The sequence below is a fragment of the Vigna umbellata genome, chromosome 1 (assembly GCF_029865625.1).
Source record: "Vigna umbellata cultivar VRB3 chromosome 1, Vumbellata_1.0, whole genome shotgun sequence".
NCBI classification, from domain to species: Eukaryota; Viridiplantae; Streptophyta; class Magnoliopsida; order Fabales; family Fabaceae; genus Vigna; species Vigna umbellata.
In genome coordinates this window covers 107,260,881-107,286,109 of record NC_142165.1, presented here as the reverse complement: position 1 = coordinate 107,286,109, position 25,229 = coordinate 107,260,881, and the positions used below count along the sequence as shown (strand labels likewise).

The following is a 25,229-nucleotide window of genomic DNA, read 5'->3' as shown; positions in this document are numbered from 1 at the left end:
TATCAACAAGATTGTGTATTCTCAAGATGCTATTAAGTACAAGAATTATTGTAAATTATTCAAATATAATCTTGTTGACTAAAGAACTATACACGCACGTGCCGTAAAGAAAGGAAAAAACTTCCGAAACGAGAACTTGTTTCCCATAAACACAAATATTTTCTTTTTCCAAAACAAGATACCATCATGGTAATTGGAACCAAGAATCTAAATATAAATATATACCTACTTTTTTACAAGAAAATCTAATTATATCTTGATTGATTTATAATTCAAGAAACAGCATGATTGCAGGATTCTGTTATGAGGATAAATCAGCAGTAGGTTATAATAATCAATTTATTATAAATTATAAATTATAAACATATATAATATAATCTAAGACGAGGTAGTGATAATAAGATTTTATTGCAAGAAAGGATAAATCAAGCATGCATCTTCCATTATAAATATTATGCATGAATCGTCTGAAGCAAGGTAATCTTTAGGCATGGAAAACCCTTCTTTTCCTTTAGGCATGAACAACCAGAATTTTTCTTCAGACATTGATGCGTTTAAGCAGCAGAAGAAAAAGGCAGGGCGGAAGAAGATCGAGATAAAGAAGATCGAGAAGTCTAGCAACAAGCAAGTGACATTCTCAAAAAGAAGAACAGGGCTATTCAAAAAAGCGAGTGAACTCTGCATTTTGTGCAATGTCAATATAGCCATTATTGTGTTTTCTCCTGCTGAAAAATTGTTCTGCTTCGGTCATCCAGACTTCGAGGGCATTGTCGAAAGCTACCTTAAAGGTTCCAAAGTGTTTGATCCACCGGAATCAAGGGAGAGATCAGTGTCGTATGAAGAGTGCAACAAGCAATACGAGGAGGCAATGAAGAAGTTGGAGTTGGAAAAGAAGAATCTCAGAGAAACTGAAACTCTGGCTAATAAGGGGTGTAACAGAAGGTGGTGGGAGGACCCTATTGATCAGATGAGTCAAAGTGAGTTGGAACAGTTTATGGTCTCTGTTTATGAGTTGAGGAGAAAATTAGCCGAAAGGGGTGGTGAATTGTTGATGCAATCAATGATATAAAATACGATGTTTTCATTTTCATCCAGAACAGACTTTTTTGTTTACTTTGTTGCTGTTTGATTTCTTTACACCGCATTCAACAAGTGTTCTTTTTAATATGCAAAGATAACTTTTTCACATCATGTTGGTAGAGTTTGAATTCTTTAAGAAGAGACATCAGAAATATTTAATATCAATCAATCACTTGTACAAGGGATTAAAACATTATCTCTAGTATAAAACGTTAAGATAAAAGAATGAATACTCTTTTTCTTTATAGATATTAGTCTGTTTCTGATATAAAACTTCCCCCTTAGCCAGTTTTCTAAGAAATACTAGTGATGCTATTCTTGATTTTTAGAAACGCGAATAGGTAAAGTTAATATCACATTTTCGATGTCAGTCAAATTTACGAAGGAGATCAGTTCCTGTGTTTGACCTATTTTTTTGTTGAATCAAACTCTTTGATAGAAGTTAGTTTCCACTGTTCGACAGCAAGCAATGAAAAAAAAACTATAATATGTAAAAGAAATATATAGAAGCACAAAGTGAGCATTTTCTAGCAGTTAACTAAGATCAGGGAACTGCAACTATTAGAAAGCAGATAATGGATAGATATTCTCAAAATCAAAACGTTGGCAGCAAAGTTGATTTGCCTTATTAGAGGGAAAATGTGACCTTTCCTTTTCTAACTTTTCTGTTGTATAAAGCATATTCAAGTATGCCAGTCACGACTCAGTACGAAATCGGTTTGAAACTTTGAATATAGTAAAAAAAGTAAGCATTGAAGAGTTCATCCGAGTATGAAAGCAATTGGAGTTAGTAACGACTAACTAGGAAAGATGCATATAAGAAACTCCATCATAAATTCAGAGTGTGGCAACCCATGAAAGCATAGTAGACATAGTAGGCATTGAAGGCGTTTTAACTTTATTTAGTTAATCAATCAAACGTGAACGAAAACCATTCCTCAAAAAAACAAGAACATTTTCCCCCATACAAACATGTCCTAGCATATGTAAACTCCCGTTATAGCTCGATCTAAAAATCACAATAAGGCATGACACCTATGCGCAAGCTGGGGGCATTAGCAAACCAGAAAAGAGAGGTTGAGTATTGACACATCTTGAGGTGGTTGGGGCGTCTCCAAACTTCAGGTCAATGTCTCTAACTGTAACACCTTGGCATCCAAACAGCTTGCTGCACCTTAAGTCCACTGCAAGTGGTGAAGTTGTTGTTCCTTTCACATTTTGGAAATGAACATTTTGGATCCTTACGAGTGACGGCTGTGTGTATGCAAAATAAGCCAATGCAACAATTAGCATATGCATAACGTTTATCTCAAAGAAAGGAGAGAAAGCAAAAAGAAAAACAAACCAATTGATTACCTTCTTTTTGCAGTCTGGATAACATTCATACTCTTGGTCAATGATGATAGGGTTCCTGACATTTTGCATGACAATGTTACTGAAGCTTATGTCTGAGGCTGCACCTGCAAATCTATCTGGCCATGCTTTCACTCTGAGGCCATTGGTTGTGTTGATCAATGAGCAATTCTGGATGCGAATGCCTCTCACCTCTTCCTCATTCTGATATTTCCCAAGGCTACCGATACTGCATCATATTTATATATTGACAAAATTAATTAGGATGAGAAGGAAACGTTTGAGTAAGAACTTGTGTGTGTGTGTGTGTGTGTGCATCTGGTATTACCTTATACCGTGGCCAGGGCCACACTTGAGTCTGTTGATGAAAACATTTTTCACTCCTTGTATCATAGAGATGCAATCATCCCCAGTTGCAATGGTGTTTCTGGACATAATCACGGTGTCAGAGTGGCTGACATGGATGCCATCAGTGTTGGGGCTGGTTTCCGGGGCAACCAGCTTCAGTTTTCTCAATCTTACGTTTGTACATTTGGTAACGAATATGTGAAAGCCTTTGGGATTAGCAGTCCTGATGCCCTGTACAACCACGTTGCTGCTATCGCTGAAGAAAAGGCTCTGCATTCTCCCATACACAGACATACGAGCTTAATTAGTAAAAAATACATCCTTATACCATCAAGATATGTCGATGAAATGTGTTATTGCTTACGCTTGGATTCCTGGCGCAAACATTGTCTGCACCAGATTCGCAATTCTCGGAGTACTCCCACGACTTCTTTCCCTGTCCATCGAAAGTGCCCCCGCCAATAATTTTCAAGCCATTGTGCTTCTCGAATATGAGCCAGTCGCCGTTTTCATACTCCGAAATATCCGTGGTAGCCATCACATACCCTTTAACTTGAATTGTTACTGGAGTTTGACAAGTGCATGGTCCACTGAAATACATAGACGAAACCAAGAATCTGCCTTCAGGAATCAAAAGCCTCGCTGGCCCCGTCGTTTGATGGCACAACTTTTGCCATGCATCCATGAACGCCTGCATTTATATACACCCAATGTATAAGCCCTATTTCCGATCTATCTATAAGAATACGTATAATGGATTGAAACGAAGACCACATTATAAGGTGTAGACAAAGAAATGACTGTGAATCAAACTCATCCACAATCAATATATGAGTTATAATTTCAATGATGATCGACGTAAGAAGTTTGTTTTTTCAAGAATTATTTACCTGGGTGCAATCGAACCTGCCATCAGGTTTGGCTCCAAAATCCATGACGTTAATTATTTGCTCGCCAGGAAGTAGAACATCCTTAGCCACATTTTTATTCTTGAACATGTCGGGACCAGCAATACGTGGTAGTTTTGGTGCTCCGTTCGCGTTGCAGACCAATGCAAAGAGCAAGATAAGAACAGCGCTCTTTGCAATGGCCATTGCACCCCCAATGCCTTACACTTTTACTTTATTTATTTCTTGTTTTTATTGTTTTTTAGCCTTCAAAGTTTGAACATATAGGCCTCCTTGGGGAGGCTAGGAAATGAAAGGGGAAATAATCCTTCTTTCTCTGCCACTGTTTTACAACATATTTCTTGGCAGAATAAACGGTCGATCTAAATCAACGGAGGAAAAATTCGCCTTTTAATTTCTGGCTTATTTAGTTTAGCTAAATTTAGTCATCTTTCTGTGTGGACCATTCAGGAGCTGCCACATCCTCACAGCAACTACCGACAAAACAAAAAGGAAAAACAGATTACTACTTAATTCCTCCCTTCATTAATTGGTTCAAAATTATATGCTGTCTCCACAACACCACAAATATATGCCTTCACCACCCAATTCATCTCGCAGCGCATATTTGGATATATTATTATACTACCATTATTTTTATCTATCAATATTTTCAAACCTATAGTCAATCATGTATCTTATACAATAATTTTCTATTGTTAATATGCCTACAAACGGATGTCTTGTTATAAAATAGGAAATAAATTTTCCCACAAATGGAAAAATTAACCGAATATTTATTAACATACATGTTGATAATATGTATATATATATTTTTTAAATTACAAGTCGCATGAAAGTACTTGATCCTATATTATAGAGAATTTGCCTGAAAATTATATATACAAGACAGTAAGACTTTATTTTCGAAGAATATTAATTACTTACCAATAGCATGAAATTTAACATTAGGTGATGCTAATAAGAAAGTAACAACGTGTTCTGGTTAATCATTCAACTGTATATCATCAAATATTTTCACTCCAATTCATTTTCTTAACTTCTTTTTGTCTCAGAAAATTCAAAGTGGAAAAGATTTCAAAGGAAGCAGTTGAAGGAATGAAAAGAAAGGTATTGAGGGAAATTCGCTATATCATATATCATATGAATATCAAGGTATATTGAATTCGATCCTGTTAGAAAAACTGATCTAAGGTTTGGAATTGAACTTTAGAAATTGAAAAGATCCTCAAGCTTGCATATCAGAGTTTGCATAAGTACATTAGCTTTGATTTGTACATAGCTGACAGGAAAAGCATAAGCCTAGGGAGTTCAATAATACTTTTTCCTGCATAACACTGAAGACAATGGTATGGATCTTCCAGCTGATTCATACGTAGTGATATGGTAGGAGAGAAGTACTAACAGTTTGCAAGAAGAACAGAGATGAAGTGTAAAATTACAATAAGAAGAAAAAGGAAAATACTACCCATTACTCCCTACTGTGAAGATTACCCTCTGTCACAAAGCATAATCATATCACCCAACCAAGCCTCTTTGTTGAAACTCTGTTCTGTTTTCAACCGTGAATCTTGAAGCAGCTTCATTGCATTTGATGTCCTCTACTTTCATCTGGATGGCCTTGGCAGTCAAATAGGTTGGATAAAATTTGTACTGACACAGTTGTTGAGGCTCTGATGAAAGGTTCCATAAACTCTTCTGCTGGCCAAAGCTACCAAGGTCTGCCTGAGTTTTCATTTCTTGCTCAATGAAAAAAGAATCAAGAAAAGTGATAACTATGTCTATGTTTCTGCTTTCTGCAATTTTCTGAGCACAAGTCTTAGGCCAAATCCATACATTATATATATATGTCAGGGTAAGTCACTGTATCTCCCCACCTTGTGGGACCAAACTTAATTAATCGAATTAGCAAAACATCTCTGATCGTTGAAGTCGTTATCCTAAGTAATATAGATACTTTATCTTGTATGCTAAATTAAGGTTTAAATTCTTAATAGGATCAAATTATCGATATTTACTTTTTTGATTGAGGAATCAATTCCTCTGGTATAATTATCATGGATATTGGCATCACCCCATGGTTAACCAAGCTAAGATGTATGATGTGTCTATTTGTCTCGTATCCAATTGATAAAGAATGATATTTTGAAACTTTGACTGTTTTGGTGACATGGAACCACTTTTGTTCCTTTTATTCGATTACAAGTAGAAGAATCACATATGATCCAATGGTCGTCCAAGAATTTAAATTGCTTTAATAATGTTCTTCTTCGCTCTCATTTCTTGATCGGATATTCTTTTTCTTAATACAACTCCAATTTGATTAGAACCAAATAAATAATATCAATGTACAAAGACAAGGTTAATTCAACTTAATTACTCATAAGATATATTAGTTTAAATATTATATTTAGTAAAGTAATTGTTTTGGGTATGGAATCAAGATCCGGATGTGTTGTGTCTTTCGAAGTTCAAATACTATTCAAAAAGCAAGTTTCTATTCCTTTAAATTGGTTGGAGGATATTTGAAGAATGTATTTAGATGTTAAAATTAGCTCAACTTTTGACATATAGCAATTAATATAATAGTAAATGCACATAACATACCTCCTTATCTCAAATTTTTATTTATAAGTTTTATGGTTGGGTTTTTGATTAATATTGACCTAATTGAGATCAAATTGTGAGTAATTATATTTTATTATTCATCCCGATTAGTTCAATTCATGATTGATCGATCTATTTGGTCACCGTTCAGATTTGTTGTCCTGTTCACTAGCCTCATACATGGTTGGGCGGCTTGTTTGGTGATTGGTCAGTCTTGGTTTTGAATTGCGGGATGTGAACTCCAAGTTGGTGTATGATCAACCAACCTATTTGATGTTCGGCCATGCTTACCGGTCTGTGTTATAAACTGGTGAATGATCTGTCGGTCTGTCTGGTTGCTAACCAAACTTATTGTTGACCATCCAAACTATAATTGACGATTCGAAGTGTGACTAATAGTACAATTATCAAATTAGAAATACACTTTTATCAAATTATTTTTTTTTGTACACTATATTTTTTAACACAATTATATCAATATAAATATAATATCACGCTATATTTACTTATTAAATAAAAATGTAATGTTATTGATGTATAATTATTTTAAAATTATATATATACTTTAAAATATATGTAATACATAACATTGAATCGATTTGTAGCAATAATTACCTGGTTAATGGTGTTATTCTATGCATGTCAAATAAGCATCTTGGTGATTTGATGTTAACAATAAAATTATTCCTTTCAATCTCATGTGATAGAAGAATAAGGTTATTTTATAGAAAAAATGGAAAGCAGTTATTTGATGGTATATGGCATCAAATTCTATACCAAGATAGAATAAAGTGCATATATTGGATATTTGGAGTGATGGATTGTATCCCCATAATGATGATGAGAACAAGGAATGTAGAACAAAAGAAGAGAGATAGATGTAAGAAGAAAAGGAAGATGAGTAGAAGATGATGATGAAGATGAAAACTAACGTAACAGTATCACGAGTTTGCTTGTGTTCATTCTTTGAAACCAGAAGTATTTGTTCTCTATTTATCACATTTTTTTAAACAACAATTTAAAATAAATAAAGTATCATAGAGATAAAATACAAATAATACATTACAAAAATTCAAAGTAAAGAAAAATAAACAAAGATAAAACTAAATCACGTATTTATTTAAGAAATAAAAGTATATTCAAGTTAAATACATCCACATAAATAAGAATAAAATACTTTTTTCTCGTTAAATCTTGTAAGATGGTTTTATTTAAACACTAATTTTGCATTGATGGTAACTTTTCGGATTAATTGGCTACTAAAGTGAAAATTTATAATGTAAGAATCTATGTCAGCTTTTCTTCAAGAGTTAAACCCTGGATAAACAGAGAAGCGGTGAGAGGTGGGAGGGAAATGGCGTACGTGAACGCCCGGCGCTCCTTAGCATCTTCCGTGGCACGAGCACTTTCTTCGTCACCCGCAAGAGATTCTCCCTCTGGCTGTCGTTTCGCATTCGCGTTGCTCCCCACCAAACAAACCGTACCCGTTGCGCAATGGGCGAATTTCCCGGTTCGGAGCAAATCGTCGGGTTCAGGTTACTCGCCCCTGAACGACCCGTCCCCGAACTGGAGCAACCGTCCCCCGAAGGAGACCATTCTTCTGGATGGCTGCGACTACGAGCACTGGCTCATCGTTATGGAGTTTCCCGATAACCCTAAACCCTCCGAAGAGCATATGGTCAGCACCTATGTCAAAACCCTAGCCCATGTCCTTGGAAGGTCCCCTTTTCCTCTCCTTTAATTATTATCGATTGCTTCATTCTGTTTTCCTAATTTCACTTCTGTGAATGTTGTTTGCAGCGAGGAAGAGGCCAAAAAGAAGATATACTCTGTTTCCACTTCTACATACACAGGCTTTGGCGCCCTCATTTCCGAAGAACTTTCTTATAAAGTCAAAGGTGCGATATATTCGTTACTTTTCTATCTTTCAATCTTCATTTTCGTTGAAATTTTGTAGTTGCTTGAGTTGTTAGGTTTTCCTGTCAATGATGTTGTGCTATCATCAAATTGCTTGGATATTTAATCTTGTATGGAGGTTGATTTTAAGGATTTTCTTTTTTAACTGTAATTTTTAAATTTGTTCGTCTTTTTGACTTTTGGGAATTATTCCCGGTGCGTAAACAGAGTTACCTGGAGTTCTTTGGGTTCTTCCAGATTCATATCTTGATGTCCCCAACAAGGATTATGGAGGTCAGTGGAGGGTTTGAATTTACGAAGAGCTTAGTTAATTTTTTTTGGTTGTGCTGATCGCTTTTGGGGTATTTCAGGTGATTTATTTGTTGATGGGAAGGTGATTCCTAGGCCACAGTATAGATATTCGGAGAGGCAACCAAGTAGGAGTAGAACTCGGCCGCGGCATGACAGACGACGAGAAACAATGCATGTTGAAAGGAGAGACCAACAGAACTGGAGCCAAGGTCATGGGGGACCTTTGCAGCCATCAACTCCGATGAATAGTCATAACTTAGCTTCTGATAGAGAAAACTAATAAATGGTCTACGAACTCTGCTTTAGGAATTACCACATACGGAAACTGAACTAAGTTATTTTTCTTTTTGAGAGTTTGGATCTAAGTTTCTGAGATCATATTTTACTTGTGTGGAAAATGGCTGTGCCTGCCTTGAATGATTTTTGATAATAGTATTTTACACCTTCATTATGAAGTTGTGGACCAGAACGAGTTTCATTTTAATCCTTTCTCTGTATAATTTAACATGCAATTTGGATCACTGACTGTTAATATTGATAGACTTGAAACAAATTTTGCTTTTACATAGGAACCAGTTCTCCTGTGATGTTTGATTGAATATGTCTGATGTGTATCATAAAACCTCCAATGGTCTCTTGATTGCATTTGTTTGCTGATTTTATTGCTTCATTCATCCTACGGCTCATCAGCAGATTGTTGCCATGTTTATCTCCTTGTCTAATTATATATAGGCTGTATCCATTTAAAGTATTGCTATAGCTTCATTGCTAGTTTGGATAATGATTTCAAAAACAGTTTTGGTCAAATTCACTGCCTGGCTCTGGTACACACAATCTGCATCTACTTGGATCAGGAAAGTCTACCTAGTGCAGTACTGGTATTTGGTTTTTGGTATTTTGTTTATGGAGCCTTTTGCTTTATTTCTGTTTAGGTTGGGATATATATTAAAGTATATTTATTTTAGTGTGCTTACGAGGACGAGCTAATAGTGAGTTGTAGCTCTGTTCTTTAATATTTGAATTTCCGTAGCATAATTAGCAAAGTTGGGCATATGCAGCGGGTGTCCAGAACCAGAAGTAATAACGTGGTGCTAATAAGTCAATTCCAGAATTACACTCTGAAATAGCTCGCTACGCACATTTCCTAACTTGAGCAGTGAATATCCTCGAAATACCTTCCGGATGCCTCGTACAATTGAAACTTAAAACTTTGTAGCATGTTTTTTTAATGAATAAATAGTTTTTTGTATTACTTCTTCTGCAACAATATTTTAAAGAAAACAATATATCGTCAATGACATTGTGCAGGGGAAGAATAAGTTATACTAATACTCCTTAATTAAAATTATTCCTAATATCTGTTGTTTTTATCTTTCATAAACTTTCTTAATTTATGTTTCACTGGCAGAAATGCATAATTTATTCGTTAATACTGTTATTTGATGTTTATCTTATTACCCCAAAAAATCAATGATTATTTAAAGAGATGATGCTGCAGCATGTTGAGGAGTGAATAAAAGGTGCAGAGTGGATAAAAGGGGAGAAATAAGTAAAAGAAGGTGTTAAAGAAAAAGTTTGGTAGTCTTATTATTATTATTATTATGGATATAGGTAGTATTTTTTGTATAGAACACCTGTTAATTTATCATGAAAGATGAATTTAAAAAAAGGCATAGATGCGTGTCTTTTATTAGCGAAATTAGCGATCCAAGCTCCACACCTAACCAACCATTAATCCAGAACACACAACACCTTCCCTTTCTCTCGATTCCAACATCTGATTGTCTTCTTTCCATCAATTCCCTGCGATTCTCCCTCCGTGCATTTCAGAAATGAATTCCAACTACGGCCAATCCAACACGAACAAATCGCCTTCCGTTTCCCTCAACAATTTCAATTTCGATTTCGATCTTGGCATCGGATCCAACCGTCCCAGGTCCCTCAACGACCAGAAAAACCCCAAAGCTTCCTATTCCACCACCAGTACCACCACCTCTTCCTATTCCTATCCATATTCCTCCACCCAACCCAACAAGCAACCCTCATGGACACACCAACCCGCTCCCACTCAGACCACCGCCCTGCCCGGTGGCCCCCCCTCCATGGTCGGAGACATCTTCGGTAAAAGCTGGGGCACCACTCAACCTTCTGCCGCTTCCAAAAACATTGGGGTCGTTGATAAGAACCCTAATCTCTTCGGAGATTTGGTTAGTTCTGCTTTGGGTTCCAAGTCTACTGCTACCAATGTTCCTCTCAAAAACGCTGCCCCAACCCCCAATAAAACCTCCTTTTCCATGGGAAACATGGCCAATTCTTTGCCCAAAACTGGTACCACGCCACAGAACAGTGCTAGTTGGGCATCGTCTTCTGGGGGGTTTAGCGTGAATGCCAACAAAACCCCCAATCTTGGGGGTGCTTCAATGCGAAACATGAGTAGTGGAATTGGAACCAGTTCTAATAACAAGGATCCTTTTAGTTCTTTGTCTGGTTTTGGATCCAAGCAGTCTGCTACTCTGAATTCAGCTGCCAAAGGGCCGAAGGTTGCATCCGGGGATGATGGTTTTGGAGATTTCCAAAATGCTTCCAAATCTAGTTCGGATGGTTTTGGAGACTTTCAAAATGCTTCAAAACCAAGCTCACCCGCGTTTCCATCTGCTGCTTCTCCTGGGATTGATTTCAATTTTGCTGGATCTGCCGCTTCCACTCAGAGTCCTGTTCAGGGATCAGGTGGTAGTGCAATGGACATGTTTTTCACGGCGGCTTCCTCGCCCGCGGTTGGAGGTGCTGCTTCGGCCTCTGATGGATTTGGTGGACAGGACGATTGGGGTTTGGATTCGGAGTTTGGTGGGGGAGGCCATGATGTGGGTGGCACCACTACTGAGCTTGAGGGGCTGCCTCCTCCTCCTGCTGGGGTCTCTGGTTCCACTGCAAAAGGCAAGGGGATGGACAACTACAAGCAGGGACAATTTGCTGATGCTATTAAGTGGTTTTCGTGGGCCATTGTTCTTCTAGAGAAAGCTGGGGATGCTACCGCCACAGCTGAGGTTTTGTCATGCAGGTCTTCATGTTACAAAGAAGTCGGGGAGTATAAAAAGGCAGTGGCAGATTGTACCAAGGTATCACATGAATTTTTCAGTTGTTGTTACATCACTAAATGCCATGTTTTTAATATTGAATTGTTGGATAATTTAAAAGACCTGTTTATGCCTGGAAAATAGAGGAATAGACAAAAGAAGTTAGCCGCAACTTGTTATACTATTGGTGAATTAATTGGAAAAAGTTGGAGACAAAATGCAAAGAAAACAAGGTTATTATTGCGAGGAAGTATTAGATTCTGCAGGAAATGTAAGGTGTGAATGAATGATAGGACGTATTAGGAGCATGGGGATAAAAAGAAAGTTCTTATTATCTTTTTGGGTCTTGACTTTCAACCCATACATTAAGAAAAGTTTAAGGGTTAACATGAACCATAAATACATAGTGCCTTATTTTGAGAAATAATTCCTCGTTTGAATAATGGCTTTCTTTTAGGCAAACTACTAGGGGCTTGGATTTATGGAATGGAAACATGCATTCTGGCTTTAGAAATCTTTGAATTGATTTCTGTCTGATTAGATTCGTTGAATTTCACTTATGCAAGTGCAACCACAGTCAATCTGTTGGATACAAAGAAAATATGCTACAATTCACCTTCCATGTTTTCTAAACACAAGCTTCATTCTTCTCCTTTATTGGATAGTTTCACCTTGTGATCTTAGTTTTCTTCATTTGGTACTCTGTTAAGATTGGCCCTGGGTGCAAATTGCAATCATAATATTTTTTCTTGCAAATAAAGCACTGAGCAATTGGCCTGTCATTGTTCCTTGACCTTAGAGATGACAATGGGACGGGGTTGGTTGCAACTTTAATTATCTGATCCCCATCTATGAAGTAAAATTTCATCCCATGCTCATACTTAATGGATGTGAAATTTTTGTCCGATTCTTATTCTCATAGGAATTATAAAAAAAGGAAATTGTAATTGCATAAATATCAAATCAAAGTGTCAAATAACAATTAGATAAAGGTCAAATAATTATAGGAAAAAATAAAAATGATAAAGTGTGTTAATTTGATGAAATTGAGGATATTATTTCAGAATTAATTTCTTATGACCTTTTTCACAAATCTCCATGTTTTAGAAATCTTTTTGGCTTTTAATTCCTCCAATAGATAATTGATGTGTGCAACTGTGTTTACTAAGGGCGAACATACCGTATGCAATATTTACAGTGGACCTAAGTCCGGATATCATACCCAAAGGACTAATGATAGTAATTGATTTATCTGTGAAATAAAGTAAAAAACTATTTTATAAAAGGTTTGACCAATTGTCAACAAGAAAACAGTGTTCAAAAAGCAGATAACAACAGAGTGAGGATTTAGCAGATAAGAGAGCCTAGTTTTTATTTTCTAATCATGCAATAGAATTCCCCAATTTCTATTATAATTGAATTCCTAATACTCTTTCATTAGTGACTTCTCTTAAATTAGTTAACAGGTCTTCATCAAACGCCATCAACCATCTTTCCCCCGATTCAATTCCCATTTGGTTAGTCACGAATCAAATTTGGGAAAGTATAAACCAGAGAAAAGGATTTATTTGGCCAGAAACCCCTTAAATAAGGTTGGTCATTCGCAGTTTTAGAAGGTTAATCTGTTCTACAGAGGCCCACGAACACAAAAGACTAATAAATAGATTTCACCAATTCTAATGGAAATTAAAAGCAATGAAGCAAACTAATACATAGTGGGTCATGAACAAAAAAAAGATTAATAAATACATTTTATCAATTCTAATATAAATTGGAAGCAAAAAAACGGTTTGATATGTCTTACAAGCAGATTGCATCATAGCCCTAAAATGGAGGTTTAGCCAGCCAGAGACACATCCGGTCAGATCGATAAAGTTACCTAAAAGCATAAAAGAAGAGGAAATATTACAATTACCTAAAAGCATAAAAGAAGAGGAAATATTACAATTAAGAATCCCGTGATAATCTTCAAGCACCTTTCTGCCCATAACACTCTTAGAGTGTTGTCTCTAATTTTCTATCTTAGCAAAGGTTGCCTTCGACAATAAACTCTCCCTTCCTTTTATAACAAAAAAGCGAGTGACTGTCGGGGGACTTAGCACAATTCTGTTAAAATGGCACAGGCTGAGTGTAGTATGATTGTGTTTATTTTATGGTCTTCCTTGCTTCCTTTTGTCTTTTTTTCCCATCGACCCTTTGATTTGTTTTTATCATAATTTGATCTGAAAAGTGAGATTTGTGAAGGTAATGCATGTAAACGTCATTATTTTCAAGCACAAATTCGTAGTAATTATCATCATAAGCTGGTTTATCAATAATTGCCGGGTCCCATTAATATCTTGGTAAAGACCCAAGTAGCATATGCATACTAATTCAGTAATTGAAGTTTAAAAAGGTTAGGATTATGGCTTGGCCTGTTCATGAGTTCCACTGCATATCTAATGGTCTGAACCATGTCATTTTCTTGATCACCGAGGGAGAAGAGTGTTCTGATCAGCATTTGTTGTGCAGATTCTTCAAAATGATGAAAGCAACGTAGCTATCCTGGTACAGCGTGCTCTCTTGTACGAGAGTATGGAAAAGTACAAACTTGGAGCTGAAGACCTTAGGACTGTGCTGAAGATTGATCCTAGTAATAGGATTGCTAGAAGCACCGTTCACCGGTTGGCTCAGATGGCTGGTTAGGAATTCATTGGTCCTATTTTCTTTTCCTTTAATTATTATGCCCTATAGGTTTTTTCATCATCCACAACCCCCATTTCCTTTGCCATGATAGTTAGGGGGTAATACGTATGGATTGCTGTCACCCTAAATATGAAATGTGATGTCTTGAAATTAATATTTTCTCTGCCTTCACCAGATTTGAACTTAATAGAATTTCCATATTCTTTTTCTGTTTATGTTCTTAAGTGTTTGGATTGTTTGCATATAAAGAAAGACATTTGTTATTTTTTAAAATTATGAAGAGAGATCTGCAAAGCAGCTGATTTACAGAATTTTGTTCCCAGTTTCGCTTCATGATTTTGTTTGTTTCTGGATATATGTTCGGCACTCGTTAGTATTTTATGCTAGTCGTTTCCCAGGGTGCCGACTGTCCAGACGTGACAGATTAATTATTAGAAAATTCGTAGATTCAGTCAGGGTTTGTTTGGAAAAATTTTCCACGAAAATTTTCAGAGACAAATAAGAATTATTTTTTTTAAAATAAAATTAGTTTATGGTTTAATGTCTCAATAGGTCTCTATTTTCGTCCATAATCTCAAATAAGACCTTTTTCTTTTTTGACGTCTTAATTGGATCCTTATTTTTGTAAAATTGAATCAAATAGGGTCTTTTCGTCAAATTGACCAGACGACGTTAAGTATTGTGTCACCTGGCATGTTGACAGTGTGTCATTAAAAACGTGGGTGAATTCTATTATTTTAAATTTTGAATTAAAAAATTAAGTTAAAAGAGTGGGAATTCAATTACAGAAAAGACAAAGTTGGCAAAGTTGAAAATTCAATTACAGAAAACCCTATTTTCTTTGCAATTGCGATATGAAAATGAAATTGGGAAAATTTTGAGTTTTAGGGTTCGTCACTCATCCACAAAGTGTGTTTGAGTAGAAGACGACGAAGACGATGGAGAGCACCGCCACCTCCACCTGCACCTCCGCCACCTTCTTCAACGAGATTTATAATAAAGGGATTATAAATCCCTTTTTTCTTCCTTTAAGAAGCTTCCCTGCTCTTTATATGCACACAGATTGGGTTCGAGATGTTGCTTGGGCACCCAATTTAGGGTTACCTAAATATACTATTGGTAGTGCATCGCAGGATGGTAAAGTGGTTATATGGACCGTGGCAAAAGAGAGTGATCAGTGGGAAGGCAAGGTTTTGAAAGATTTCAAGACACCTATTTGGAGGGTCTCATGGTCACTAACACGAAACATATTGGTTGTGGTTGATGGGAACAACAATGTGACATTGTGGAAGGAAGCAGTAGACGGGGAATGGCAACAGCTGGTTGTGGCTGATGGGAACAACAATGTGACATTGTGGAAGGAAGCAGTAGACGAGGAATGTCAATAGGTGACAACAGTGGAGCTTTAGAATGTGATTTGCAGACCTTGTTTATTACTTTGAAAATGGTTAAAATTTTGTTTCGAAATATTGTTGACATCTTTGTTTCCCTGCATATTATAGAGTTGATTAATTGAGCTTCATAATCCGCTAGTTCATTGATGTATGTGATTCATTGCATAAATCTCGTTGAAGAAGGTGGCGGAGGTGCAGGTGGAGGTGGCGGTGCTCTCCATCGTCTTCGTCGTCTTCTACTCGAACAACTTTGTGGATGAGTGACGAGCCCTAAAACTCAATTTCTCCAATTTCATTTTCATATCGCAATTGTAAAGAGGATGGGGCTTTCTGTAATTGAATTTCCAACTTTGCCAATTTTGCTCTTTCTGTAATTGAATTTCCACTCTTTTAACTTGATTTTTTAATTCAAAATTTAAAATAATAGAATTCAACCACGTTTTTAATGACACACACTGTCAGCATGCCAGGTGACACAATACTTAACGCCTTCTAATCAATGATGGAAAGACCCTATTTAATTCAATTTTACAAAAATAAGGACTCAATTAAGACGTCAAAAAGAAAGGGTCCTATTTGAGATTCTGAACGAAAATAGAGACCAATTGAGACATTAAACCTTAGTTTATCTAGAAAAAAAAAGTTATATAATTTCTCCTATATACAGTCTTTCAAATTTCTTATATTTTAATTTAGAAGTAATTAATTTTAATTTATAGAGAATATGTTTTTTCTCTTTAAGCTTTTGTTAAAAAGTTTAACAAGGGTTTAAACGTAGAATAATGGTGAGGTGGTATATTTATATTCATTTGACATAAAAATAAATAAAAAAATGTATTTTTAACAAAAAAATAAGAGTAAAAAGTAAAGAAAAATAATATTAAATGAATGAAAAAAATTTGCTGTCAAAATATTATTTTTATTAAACGTGACATGTCTAAATTACAATAAAAAAGTGTCTAATTTTTCTAAGTAACTATTATTTCGATTGATGTCTTAATCTCACAATTATTGCCCCCACACATTTTCATCTCTCATAAGGAAATTGCATCCCACAGATATGGTCGTAACTCAAATGCATATCTACGGAAGTCAAAATAGGCAGACTCTAAATGGTGCGTTGAAAAGATAATGTATTGTAGTAATTACATTAAGTGTGTCTAATTATAAAAACTTTTTAGGAGATTGAAATTTGGAGTAAATAAGACTTTGATTTTAAAACTTATAAAATATATAGTTTTGGTTTTTAAAAATTTAAAAATATAAGTTTATTTATTACTTAACCTCTAAAAATAGTTTTTAAAAAATATTTTAATTTCTCTACTTTTAGTATTTAAGAACTAAAAGTTACTCTTTTTTCAACTTTAAATGATTAATTTTTTATTAAATTTGAGAAAGACCATAACTAGATTCATCTACTGTATTTTAGGGAATAAAAATAGTTAGATCACTAAAAATTACAAAAATTTACTCGTTATCTATAATTAATAATTATCATTTTGAAATTTATTGAGTGAAATGGATCTTCATATGAGTTAAATTCCATGGAGTGGATTATATTTAAATGAAATATACGGCCTATTTACATATGAAATAATGACAAAAAATATAGAAAAGATGAAAGTGGATAAGAAATAAAATAGAGAATGTATTGTTTGGCTAGCCAGACAGAAAAAAACGAGCAAACGAAGTTCACTTCACTTATTTAAATTAGTTAAAAAAAGGCAAGTAAATAAATAAATTAATTGTAAAAGACTTACTAACTTATACCTAATTCACGATATGAGTGTTTATTTTAACTATATTTTTTTTCTTTGCATAAAGCTGTTCTATTTTACATATAATATTTACATTTTAAAATTTTAAAACAAAAAAATAAAAATACTATATACATCCCGTCACTTCATCGAAAAATGTTTTTATGTGTGAAACTTATTATTTTAAGGTTTAAAGTTAAAAATAGTGTGAATTTTGTATTTAAGTTATTTTTTTGATGTGAAAGGAAAAATCATGATACATATAAAAAACAACTAGAGGATTATTATCTAAAATAGGAAATCGATCATGGAGGTTTACATATAGCAATGTTTGAATAATATTGGAGATCTGAGTCACCTTAAGAATAAGGTGAAATTAGAATGGAGTGCAATTTGTTGTGAAACTTTTTCCGAAGTTAAGTTTGGTACGTAAAAATTACAAAATCAAAAGAATATCTAATTTTGAAAAAGAAGTGTTTTAAAAGAGTCTCTGGGTAGCGTAAGTGGAAGAAAAACCCGATTTAAACTTTTATGTCCACTTGCCTGTAATGTTACTGTTTTCTTCTTTATCCCACTTCTATAAATTCATGTTCCTTCTCCTCTCATTCTATTCATTTCTCTCAGATCAAAATGTGCGGTGGTTCTATCATCTCTGATTTCATAGAAGTCGATATCAAGAATGTTCCAGAATCCACCACCCGTCGCCTCTTCTCTCAGCTCCACACTTTCAACGCCACCTCTTCTTCCACACTCAACAAAGGTAACACCTTCTTCTTCTCACTAATTATATTTTTTGGCATTATCATGATTTTTGTTGACTTTTATGCAGTGGAGGAGCCATGTCAGAAGCTCAAGAACAGCAGAGTAGTTGCTGAGAAGGCTGGTGCGCGAGTACGGAAGAATGCCTACAGAGGAATCAGGCGAAGGCCGTGGGGCAAGTGGGCTGCCGAAATAAGGGACCCACGCAAGGGCGTTCGCGTGTGGCTCGGCACCTTCGCCACCGCGGAAGAAGCCGCACGCGCCTACGACGCCGCCGCCGTACGCATCCGCGGAGACAAGGCCAAGCTCAACTTCCCCGACCATCACCGCCACCCATCCAACATCAACAACAACCCATGCCTCAGCCCCGAGTTGACTCAGTCGTGTTATCAACCTAGTCTTAATAACCTCGACCACGACCCTCAACTCGCGCAACAGATTTCCAACCTGGAATCGTTTCTTGGTTTGGAGCACGAACAGCTTCCGATGCAGCCGCTGCCACTTCCTGAGTGGGACCCGCTCCACGACGTCGTTTTGTCCAACCACCACCTCTTCTGAAACCTTGTTGCTGCTGCCGTGTTTCAAATTAGCCTCTGTAAAATTTAATCTTACATGCTTTTCTTTGTGTTCCTGAATTCCTGCTTCTGTTTTACTTTTATGTATAAAACTTTTCGTATCATCGTATAAGTATTTTATTTTCTTCCCTTCCAAAACAAATTTCATAGAAGAATAATGCTTGATAGACTGACAACTATATTTTCTACATCTCATAGAAACAAAAATATAAAAGAAATTTCTCAAATAAAAGTTAGTAAACCATATATATGCATGTCTTTTTAATAATATTTTTTAATATAAAAATGAAATAGAGAAATAAGAAGAAAAAGAATTAGTAGAGATAAAAAACAGAAATTTACAAAGTGAGTCTCAAGTTTTTTATTTCAAGATTTTAAATCTATTACTTTCTCTGCTTGAAAAATATTTTCTTTAACCGATCCATACAATTTTTTATTTTGTAAAATATCAGATCATTCCATGCACATAAGGCGGAATAAAAGCTCTTCTGTAATAATTGGTTGTGATAGAAAATGAATAAATAATTAACTTATTCAATTTTATAATAATTATATTAAAAAGTTAGATAAAAATAACTTTTTTTTAACTAACAATGTTCGTAATAAAAGAAATTTAAATAATTTTTTCAATCCTCATAAATTTGCAAATTCAATATTTTTATTTATTTTTTATTCTCGATAAAAGTTTTACAGAAAGATTCACAAGGACAGTTTTTTTCAATGAATTTTGAAAGTTTGCTTTTAGCTTTTAATATATTCCTTTTATTTTCGTCTTCTTTAAATATTTCATCTTTTATTTCCTCTTTGTGTCGTTTATGGATTTAAAATAATAAACTGTTTACTAAGTTATCGTATCAATAATTGAATACAACGACACATGTATCTATTTAAAATATTTTTGTTTTAAAAGAATTAATCAAATATTATGTAAAAGTGTTATTTCTATTAGGTTAGTGTTTACGTTACCTATCTTTTGTAATATTTCATATTAATGGATAAAATACAAAGAAATTATATTTGGCACATGGAAGAGTTTTTTTTTCCAGATTATTAATCTTCTTTGTATTTCACCTTTATATATATATATATATATATATATATATATATATATATATATATATATATATATATATATATATATATATAGCCGGAAGAATGAAGAATGACAAATATACTTTAATAGAAAAGGAAATAATATTGTTGGTATCAGATTTTCTTAATTTTCTTTTTCAAATAAAATAAATTTGAAAAAATATGTATCTTTTACTCATTCGTGAATATGTTACTTAATAGATAACTTATTAATTAAATGATATTGATAAATAAAAAAAGAGCGAGACTAAAACAGAAATAAAAGTTTTATGGAAAGAAAAATGAAAAAATACTAAGAATTAAAAGCAAAATATGAAAGTTAATTAGGAAAAGAATGTACAAGGCTAGTCAACCACTATGTTACCCTTAAATAAAAGAGATTAAAATATTTTTTTTACTCAAGTTTTAAATTAAGTCGTCAACATTGTTAGGTTGACCTTTTCATGTTGAAACCTAAGTCGGAGTTGCTTCTACATTCATATCATGCAAGATTTTAAATAAATATATATATATATATATATATATATATATATATATATATATATATATATATATATATATATATAAAGATTTGTTAACTTATATAACCAAGTGTATTAAATTTTAATTGATAAAAATATCTCTATTGATAAAAAAAAATACATACTTTAAACATAGAAATATTTTAATAATTTTTATTTTTAATTTAAAATAAAAAAATCAGAAACTATTCAAATAACATTACAAAATTATTCAAAAATTAATAATTACTAATTATTTAGATTATTTTTGTATATAATGTTATAACATTACAAAAAAAATAAAAAATATCAAATTTTGGCAACTAAAATTTGATAAGAGATTACCCTATATATATATATATATATATATATATATATATATATATATATATATATATATATATATATATAATGTTATATCATTACAAAACAAATCTAAATAATTATTAATTTTTGAAACAAAAAATAATTAGTCAATTATCAATCTATAAACTAAAAATTATTGATATCTAAAATAATTTATATTATAAAAAAATATATGTAGGTTGTGAGTTGATTACTAAAGTAGTCTCTAAAATTAGTTATCAATAATTTAGACACTAAATTTTCTAGTATTTAAATTAGTTACTATAATCATTAATTACTTTTTATTTCTAAAACTAGTTGTTATAATTAGAATTTTTTTATTGTGGTGTATACATTCTTTATGACTTATAATGACATTGTTTTGTTATTTTAGACAACTCTACTACATTATTTTTTCAAAATACAATAATTTCTATAAAATTTTATGTACTGCACAATTGACTTCATTCTTTTATATTTACTGGTCATGTTAATTTGAATTGATATATTTTGTGTCAATCGTTTAAATAATACATTTATATACGATATGATTAAATAGATAAATATTAATATATATATTTATTTATTTATTGTGTGTGTGTTATATTTTTAACTAAATCAATTTTTAACACATGAAAAATACTATATATTAGTAACATATACAGCAGCGTAAAATTAAGATTAAGGTGTTTAAGAAACTCTCTCTATATATCCTCACCTAGTATAATAAAAATCTAAAAATCATGCTTTTAATATTTTATAAGTCCCTCGATTTTAAAAAATTATAATTTTTAAATATCAACAATTGTCTTCAAAATGTTAATATTAAATTATAAAATATTATAATAACGAAATTACTTTTTGAGTGTAGACAAGATATCACCATTGAAACCAAACTTGTAAGAATTATTTAAAAATGATATAACACTGTGAGTTCAACTTAAAATAAAATAAAATTTCATTAAAAAAATAAACTTTTTGGGTAAAATTTATTTTGAACTTTTAAAATAATTGTTTTTGGACGGGTGACATAATTTAAGAACCTTTATTTTTTTTAATACTATATTTGATTTAAGTGTTTAACTCAATTTTATGGTCTCTAATATGTTATATTTTTATTTTGTGCCTTTATTTCTTTTATTCAGTTATTTAAAAAAATCTTTGATAGTTTTTTTACCTTAATTTATCTTTCAATGTACTGCATAATCATTTGGACCATCATAGATTGAATGGTTAGTTATTATTGAGACACAAACAATTAAGAAATTAGAATTTGACATGGTCAAGTGATAACTTTTTGGCAAGTATACCAAATCGTTCCAAGTAATATAGAGTAAGTTCAAAGTATCGTCTCCCAAGGGACTTGTGCAACACAGGACAATTCTTCCTTTTATAACTCAATTAGACATCAAAGTGTACAAAACAACACAAGAAAATCTTTTTGGTATTTTTATCAAACAGTTGGTGTGCAAGAAATTTATATTTAAATGAAACTTCGTTGGAATTGGGTTTCATGAATCATATGAAGATAAAACTCTGTTCAATATATCATTACTTCATTCAAACATTCACATCAAGGCATACTAGTCCTAATCCCTTAGTAACTAGTTCTAAATTAATATATTAAAATGCTAATCCCTTAGTCAATTTAACATACAATTTGCATTAAGTCCGATGTTAAGAATGATCAAGTTATTGAGTCTATCCCTAGATCCCAATCACTTAATTGCTCTATCTACGTTCATGTTCAAAGTTACTTTCCAGTAATCAAAGACATTCAAATAACATTATATTTTCATACAATGATAATAAATTCAAGAAAGAGCATATGAACGAACAACGATATATTGAACAGGAAAATTACAGTGAGTTCATTACATCCAATCCCAACGAAAGAGAAATTTAACTACTCCTAATCATCTAAAACGTACACATTTGATAACTATTGGTTAAAAACTTGATAACTTTTTGGCAAGTATACCAAATCGTTACAAGTAATACAGTGATAAATAAAGTATCGTTCTCCTCAGGGAATTTGTGTTACGTTATTCAATTAAAATTTATTTATCAAAATCAATTGAACAACAAAATATAGGTGAATTAACAGTTTCAAGCTAGATGACAATTTAAAATTGAAATTAAAATTTAAAGAAAGCTTCATTGGAATTGACTTCATGACCACATTACAGTGACTAATCTGAGCAATATAACTTGCGTTCACACATCAACATCACAGTATCTTGGTTTAATTCCTTAAAACAAGTTCTAAAGAATTATGTTCAATTCTTAATTCCTTAAGTAAGTAAACATAAACTTTGCATTAAGAACGATGTTATTGATGACCAGGAGAATTGAAACTATTCCTAGCATCTTTCCTTCTGGTTGCTTTTCTTGCTTTAATACTCAAATTTACTTCCCAGTACAATTTAAATATAAAAACAAGTTTATTTTACTTCCGTAAAATAAAATAAAAAGTAAACAAGAAAAGCATACGAACACAATTTATATTGAACAGGAAAGATTACATCAAATGTCAGCCATTACAGTCAATTCCAACGAATAAAAGTTTAGCCTATCCTAGACATCACAAACATACTCATTTCTGCAATTCCTTGCATGATGTGCAGTCTTGATGTCTTCAGAGAGGTCTCCTGATGATCTCCAGAGCAGTTCTTCTCCACCAATTCTATTTTTTTTCCCCTGTTCTCCTTCAAAGCACGTCTTTTAAAAGACGGTTTATTTCTCATAAAACTGCTCCATTCGCTCAGCGCACAGAAGCAGATTCGCTGTGCGAATTAAAATTAATTCAGCACTCAACTGCACCAACTCGCTAAGCGCACAGCCTCTGATGCGCTGTGCGAATTCAAGACTTGAAATCTCCAAACTGGCATGATTCGCTCAGCGAACCAATGGTGGTGCGCTGTGCGAATGTATTCTCCTGGCTCTGCGAATTTTGCTTATGCTATGCGAGAATTGGCTGACAATTTCACTTTTGTACAACTTTTCCTGAACAATAATTTACAACACAATCTACTTCCTATTACGACTTTTCACTGAGTAATAACATGAATAATTACAAAATTGAGATCCTTTATAAGTGTCAAAACATCTGTTTTTCACACTTATCAAACTCCCCCAAACTTGAACTATTTCATGCCCTCAGGAAATAACAGAAACATATGAACAACACATAACACACCTTTGACGTTTTGATAGAATGACTTTACACATCAGACAAATCACATGCATTCCTAAAGATTTAAACAGGTATGACACAGTACAATACTCAAAAATTCACCTGTGTATAGAATATGTAAAACCAGATCAACATTTATCATTCTCACCACTCACAGTGTTTGTCCTCACAGCAGAATTGTCATAGAACTTCATCAGCTTTTGCATTTCATTTGATTCACACACTTCACACACTATTGGTTAAGTCAAAAGGTCTTTTCAGGTTAAGGCTTGGCTTGGCTAGAAAAAGAATCATGGTTTTTCTTGGATTCAAAGACACCTATTAAGAAGAGAACAACTTCAATTCCCAATACAGTACTCAAATCCCAAAATATATCATTCATCACATACCATTTTCTTTCACAGCTCAACCTTTTCTTTCATTTTGAGCTTCTTTTTTTTTTTTCATATTTTTTTCTTTCCCCCAAACTTGAATTCAACCTTAACCTCCTTTAAAACATAATACATGTTCTCTTCTAAGGTGTAAGGTAGGATATCATCTAATAGGCTCAAGGTGGAAGGGAAAAGAAAAAAAAATTTTGAAGGCTCAAAAGGTTCACAAATGTATCACAGTGTCTCAAGGTTGGCTATCTGGCCAAGTAGCTATATGATCAATACAAACAGGGCCTTTTTCATCCTTAACCAAAAAGAGTGTGTACATAGAATCAAAATCATGCAAAATCCAAGTCCATATCCAGACAATTCAATATCTCTCAATCAGTATATGTGCTCAACACTCACAAATCTGGTCATATTCATACACACAGATAAAAATTTTGAAGCACAGTAACCACAAACATACATGTCATCATCATCAGGAATCACATAACTTAATCAGACAATGCATAGTCATTAAATCAAAACCTCAAAGTCTTTACAACCACAACCAACATCACAAATAAACTGAGTTCCACAATAGCATCTAAACTGAAACATCTAAAAACAACATAACAAAAACATAAATAACACATCAATAACATCTGTCCATCAGCACTCTACCAGGACGCATCTGGCCTGGATCTCCACTGGCTCTCCTGCGAATGATAACTCTGCTGTACCCATCTGGAATCTGGCTCCTCTGCCTCCTCATCACCATCACCTGCCATCATGTCCTCCTGCTCCTCTAACTCTGGCTCTGGTGCTCCTGGAAAGGCACTCCCCCACCTAGACTCTGGCCTGCCCTCAGGCCATGGAATATGCTCTGCAAACTGGGTCCCACTCATCAGTGAGTCGGGAGGAAAATCAGGGATTCCCAGGGACAAGTGATACATGCTATCCTGTAAAGACACCTGACCCTGCCTCATACTAGT

At 33.6% G+C, this 25,229-nt stretch overlaps 4 protein-coding genes and 1 pseudogene across 4 annotated transcripts; 4 read left to right on the top strand and 1 right to left on the bottom strand.

The window, feature by feature from the left end:
* The first annotated feature begins 517 nt into the window (after window positions 1–517).
* On the top strand, window positions 518–1,069 carry LOC124826997 (agamous-like MADS-box protein AGL62 pseudogene; annotated as a pseudogene).
* An 888-nt stretch (window positions 1,070–1,957) lies between these two features.
* LOC124826993 (polygalacturonase-like) lies at window positions 1,958–3,933 on the bottom strand. Its single transcript, XM_047299969.2, has 5 exons — window positions 3,672–3,933; window positions 3,146–3,472; window positions 2,762–3,051; window positions 2,437–2,662; window positions 1,958–2,334 (listed from the first exon to the last, which is right to left on the bottom strand). The coding sequence occupies exons 1-5, from the start codon at window positions 3,873–3,875 to the stop codon at window positions 2,116–2,118; spliced, it is 1,266 nt and encodes a 421-aa protein (XP_047155925.1). The 5' UTR covers window positions 3,876–3,933; the 3' UTR covers window positions 1,958–2,115.
* Window positions 3,934–7,570: 3,637 nt separating this feature from the next.
* Window positions 7,571–9,068, top strand: MORF3 (plastid developmental protein DAG). The gene is made up of 4 exons (XM_047299975.2): window positions 7,571–8,015; window positions 8,097–8,194; window positions 8,421–8,486; window positions 8,564–9,068. The coding sequence occupies exons 1-4, from the start codon at window positions 7,651–7,653 to the stop codon at window positions 8,782–8,784; spliced, it is 750 nt and encodes a 249-aa protein (XP_047155931.1). The 5' UTR covers window positions 7,571–7,650; the 3' UTR covers window positions 8,785–9,068.
* Window positions 9,069–10,149: 1,081 nt separating this feature from the next.
* On the top strand, window positions 10,150–14,478 carry LOC124826998 (Tetratricopeptide repeat (TPR)-like superfamily protein). Its single transcript, XM_047299974.2, has 2 exons — window positions 10,150–11,620; window positions 14,090–14,478. Exons 1-2 carry the CDS (start codon window positions 10,337–10,339, stop codon window positions 14,261–14,263), a joined length of 1,458 nt encoding a protein of 485 aa, XP_047155930.1. The 5' UTR covers window positions 10,150–10,336; the 3' UTR covers window positions 14,264–14,478.
* A 3,485-nt stretch (window positions 14,479–17,963) lies between these two features.
* On the top strand, window positions 17,964–18,852 carry LOC124826995 (ethylene-responsive transcription factor ERF071-like). The gene is made up of 2 exons (XM_047299971.2): window positions 17,964–18,174; window positions 18,244–18,852. The coding sequence occupies exons 1-2, from the start codon at window positions 18,045–18,047 to the stop codon at window positions 18,729–18,731; spliced, it is 618 nt and encodes a 205-aa protein (XP_047155927.1). The 5' UTR covers window positions 17,964–18,044; the 3' UTR covers window positions 18,732–18,852.
* Window positions 18,853–25,229: the final 6,377 nt, after the last annotated feature.

What these genes read in the sequence shown, in the direction of transcription:
- LOC124826995 (XM_047299971.2), top strand. Translation starts at nt 18,045, where the DNA reads ATGTGCGGTGGTTCTATCATCTCTGATTTCATAGAAGTCGATATCAAG. An exon ending in TTCTTCCACACTCAACAAAG is followed by an intron (nt 18,175 to 18,243) that starts GTAACACCTTCT and finishes ACTTTTATGCAG; the next exon opens with TGGAGGAGCCATGTCAGAAG.
- MORF3 (XM_047299975.2), top strand. Translation starts at nt 7,651, where the DNA reads ATGGCGTACGTGAACGCCCGGCGCTCCTTAGCATCTTCCGTGGCACGA. An exon ending in ACTTTCTTATAAAGTCAAAG is followed by an intron (nt 8,195 to 8,420) that starts GTGCGATATATT and finishes GTGCGTAAACAG; the next exon opens with AGTTACCTGGAGTTCTTTGG. An exon ending in CCCCAACAAGGATTATGGAG is followed by an intron (nt 8,487 to 8,563) that starts GTCAGTGGAGGG and finishes GGGGTATTTCAG; the next exon opens with GTGATTTATTTGTTGATGGG.
- LOC124826998 (XM_047299974.2), top strand. Translation starts at nt 10,337, where the DNA reads ATGAATTCCAACTACGGCCAATCCAACACGAACAAATCGCCTTCCGTT. An exon ending in CAGTGGCAGATTGTACCAAG is followed by an intron (nt 11,621 to 14,089) that starts GTATCACATGAA and finishes TTTGTTGTGCAG; the next exon opens with ATTCTTCAAAATGATGAAAG.
- LOC124826993 (XM_047299969.2), bottom strand. Translation starts at nt 3,875, where the DNA reads ATGGCCATTGCAAAGAGCGCTGTTCTTATCTTGCTCTTTGCATTGGTC. An exon ending in GCAGGTTCGATTGCACCCAG is followed by an intron (nt 3,473 to 3,671) that starts GTAAATAATTCT and finishes ATATAAATGCAG; the next exon opens with GCGTTCATGGATGCATGGCA. An exon ending in ATCCAGACTGCAAAAAGAAG is followed by an intron (nt 2,335 to 2,436) that starts GTAATCAATTGG and finishes GCATACACACAG; the next exon opens with CCGTCACTCGTAAGGATCCA.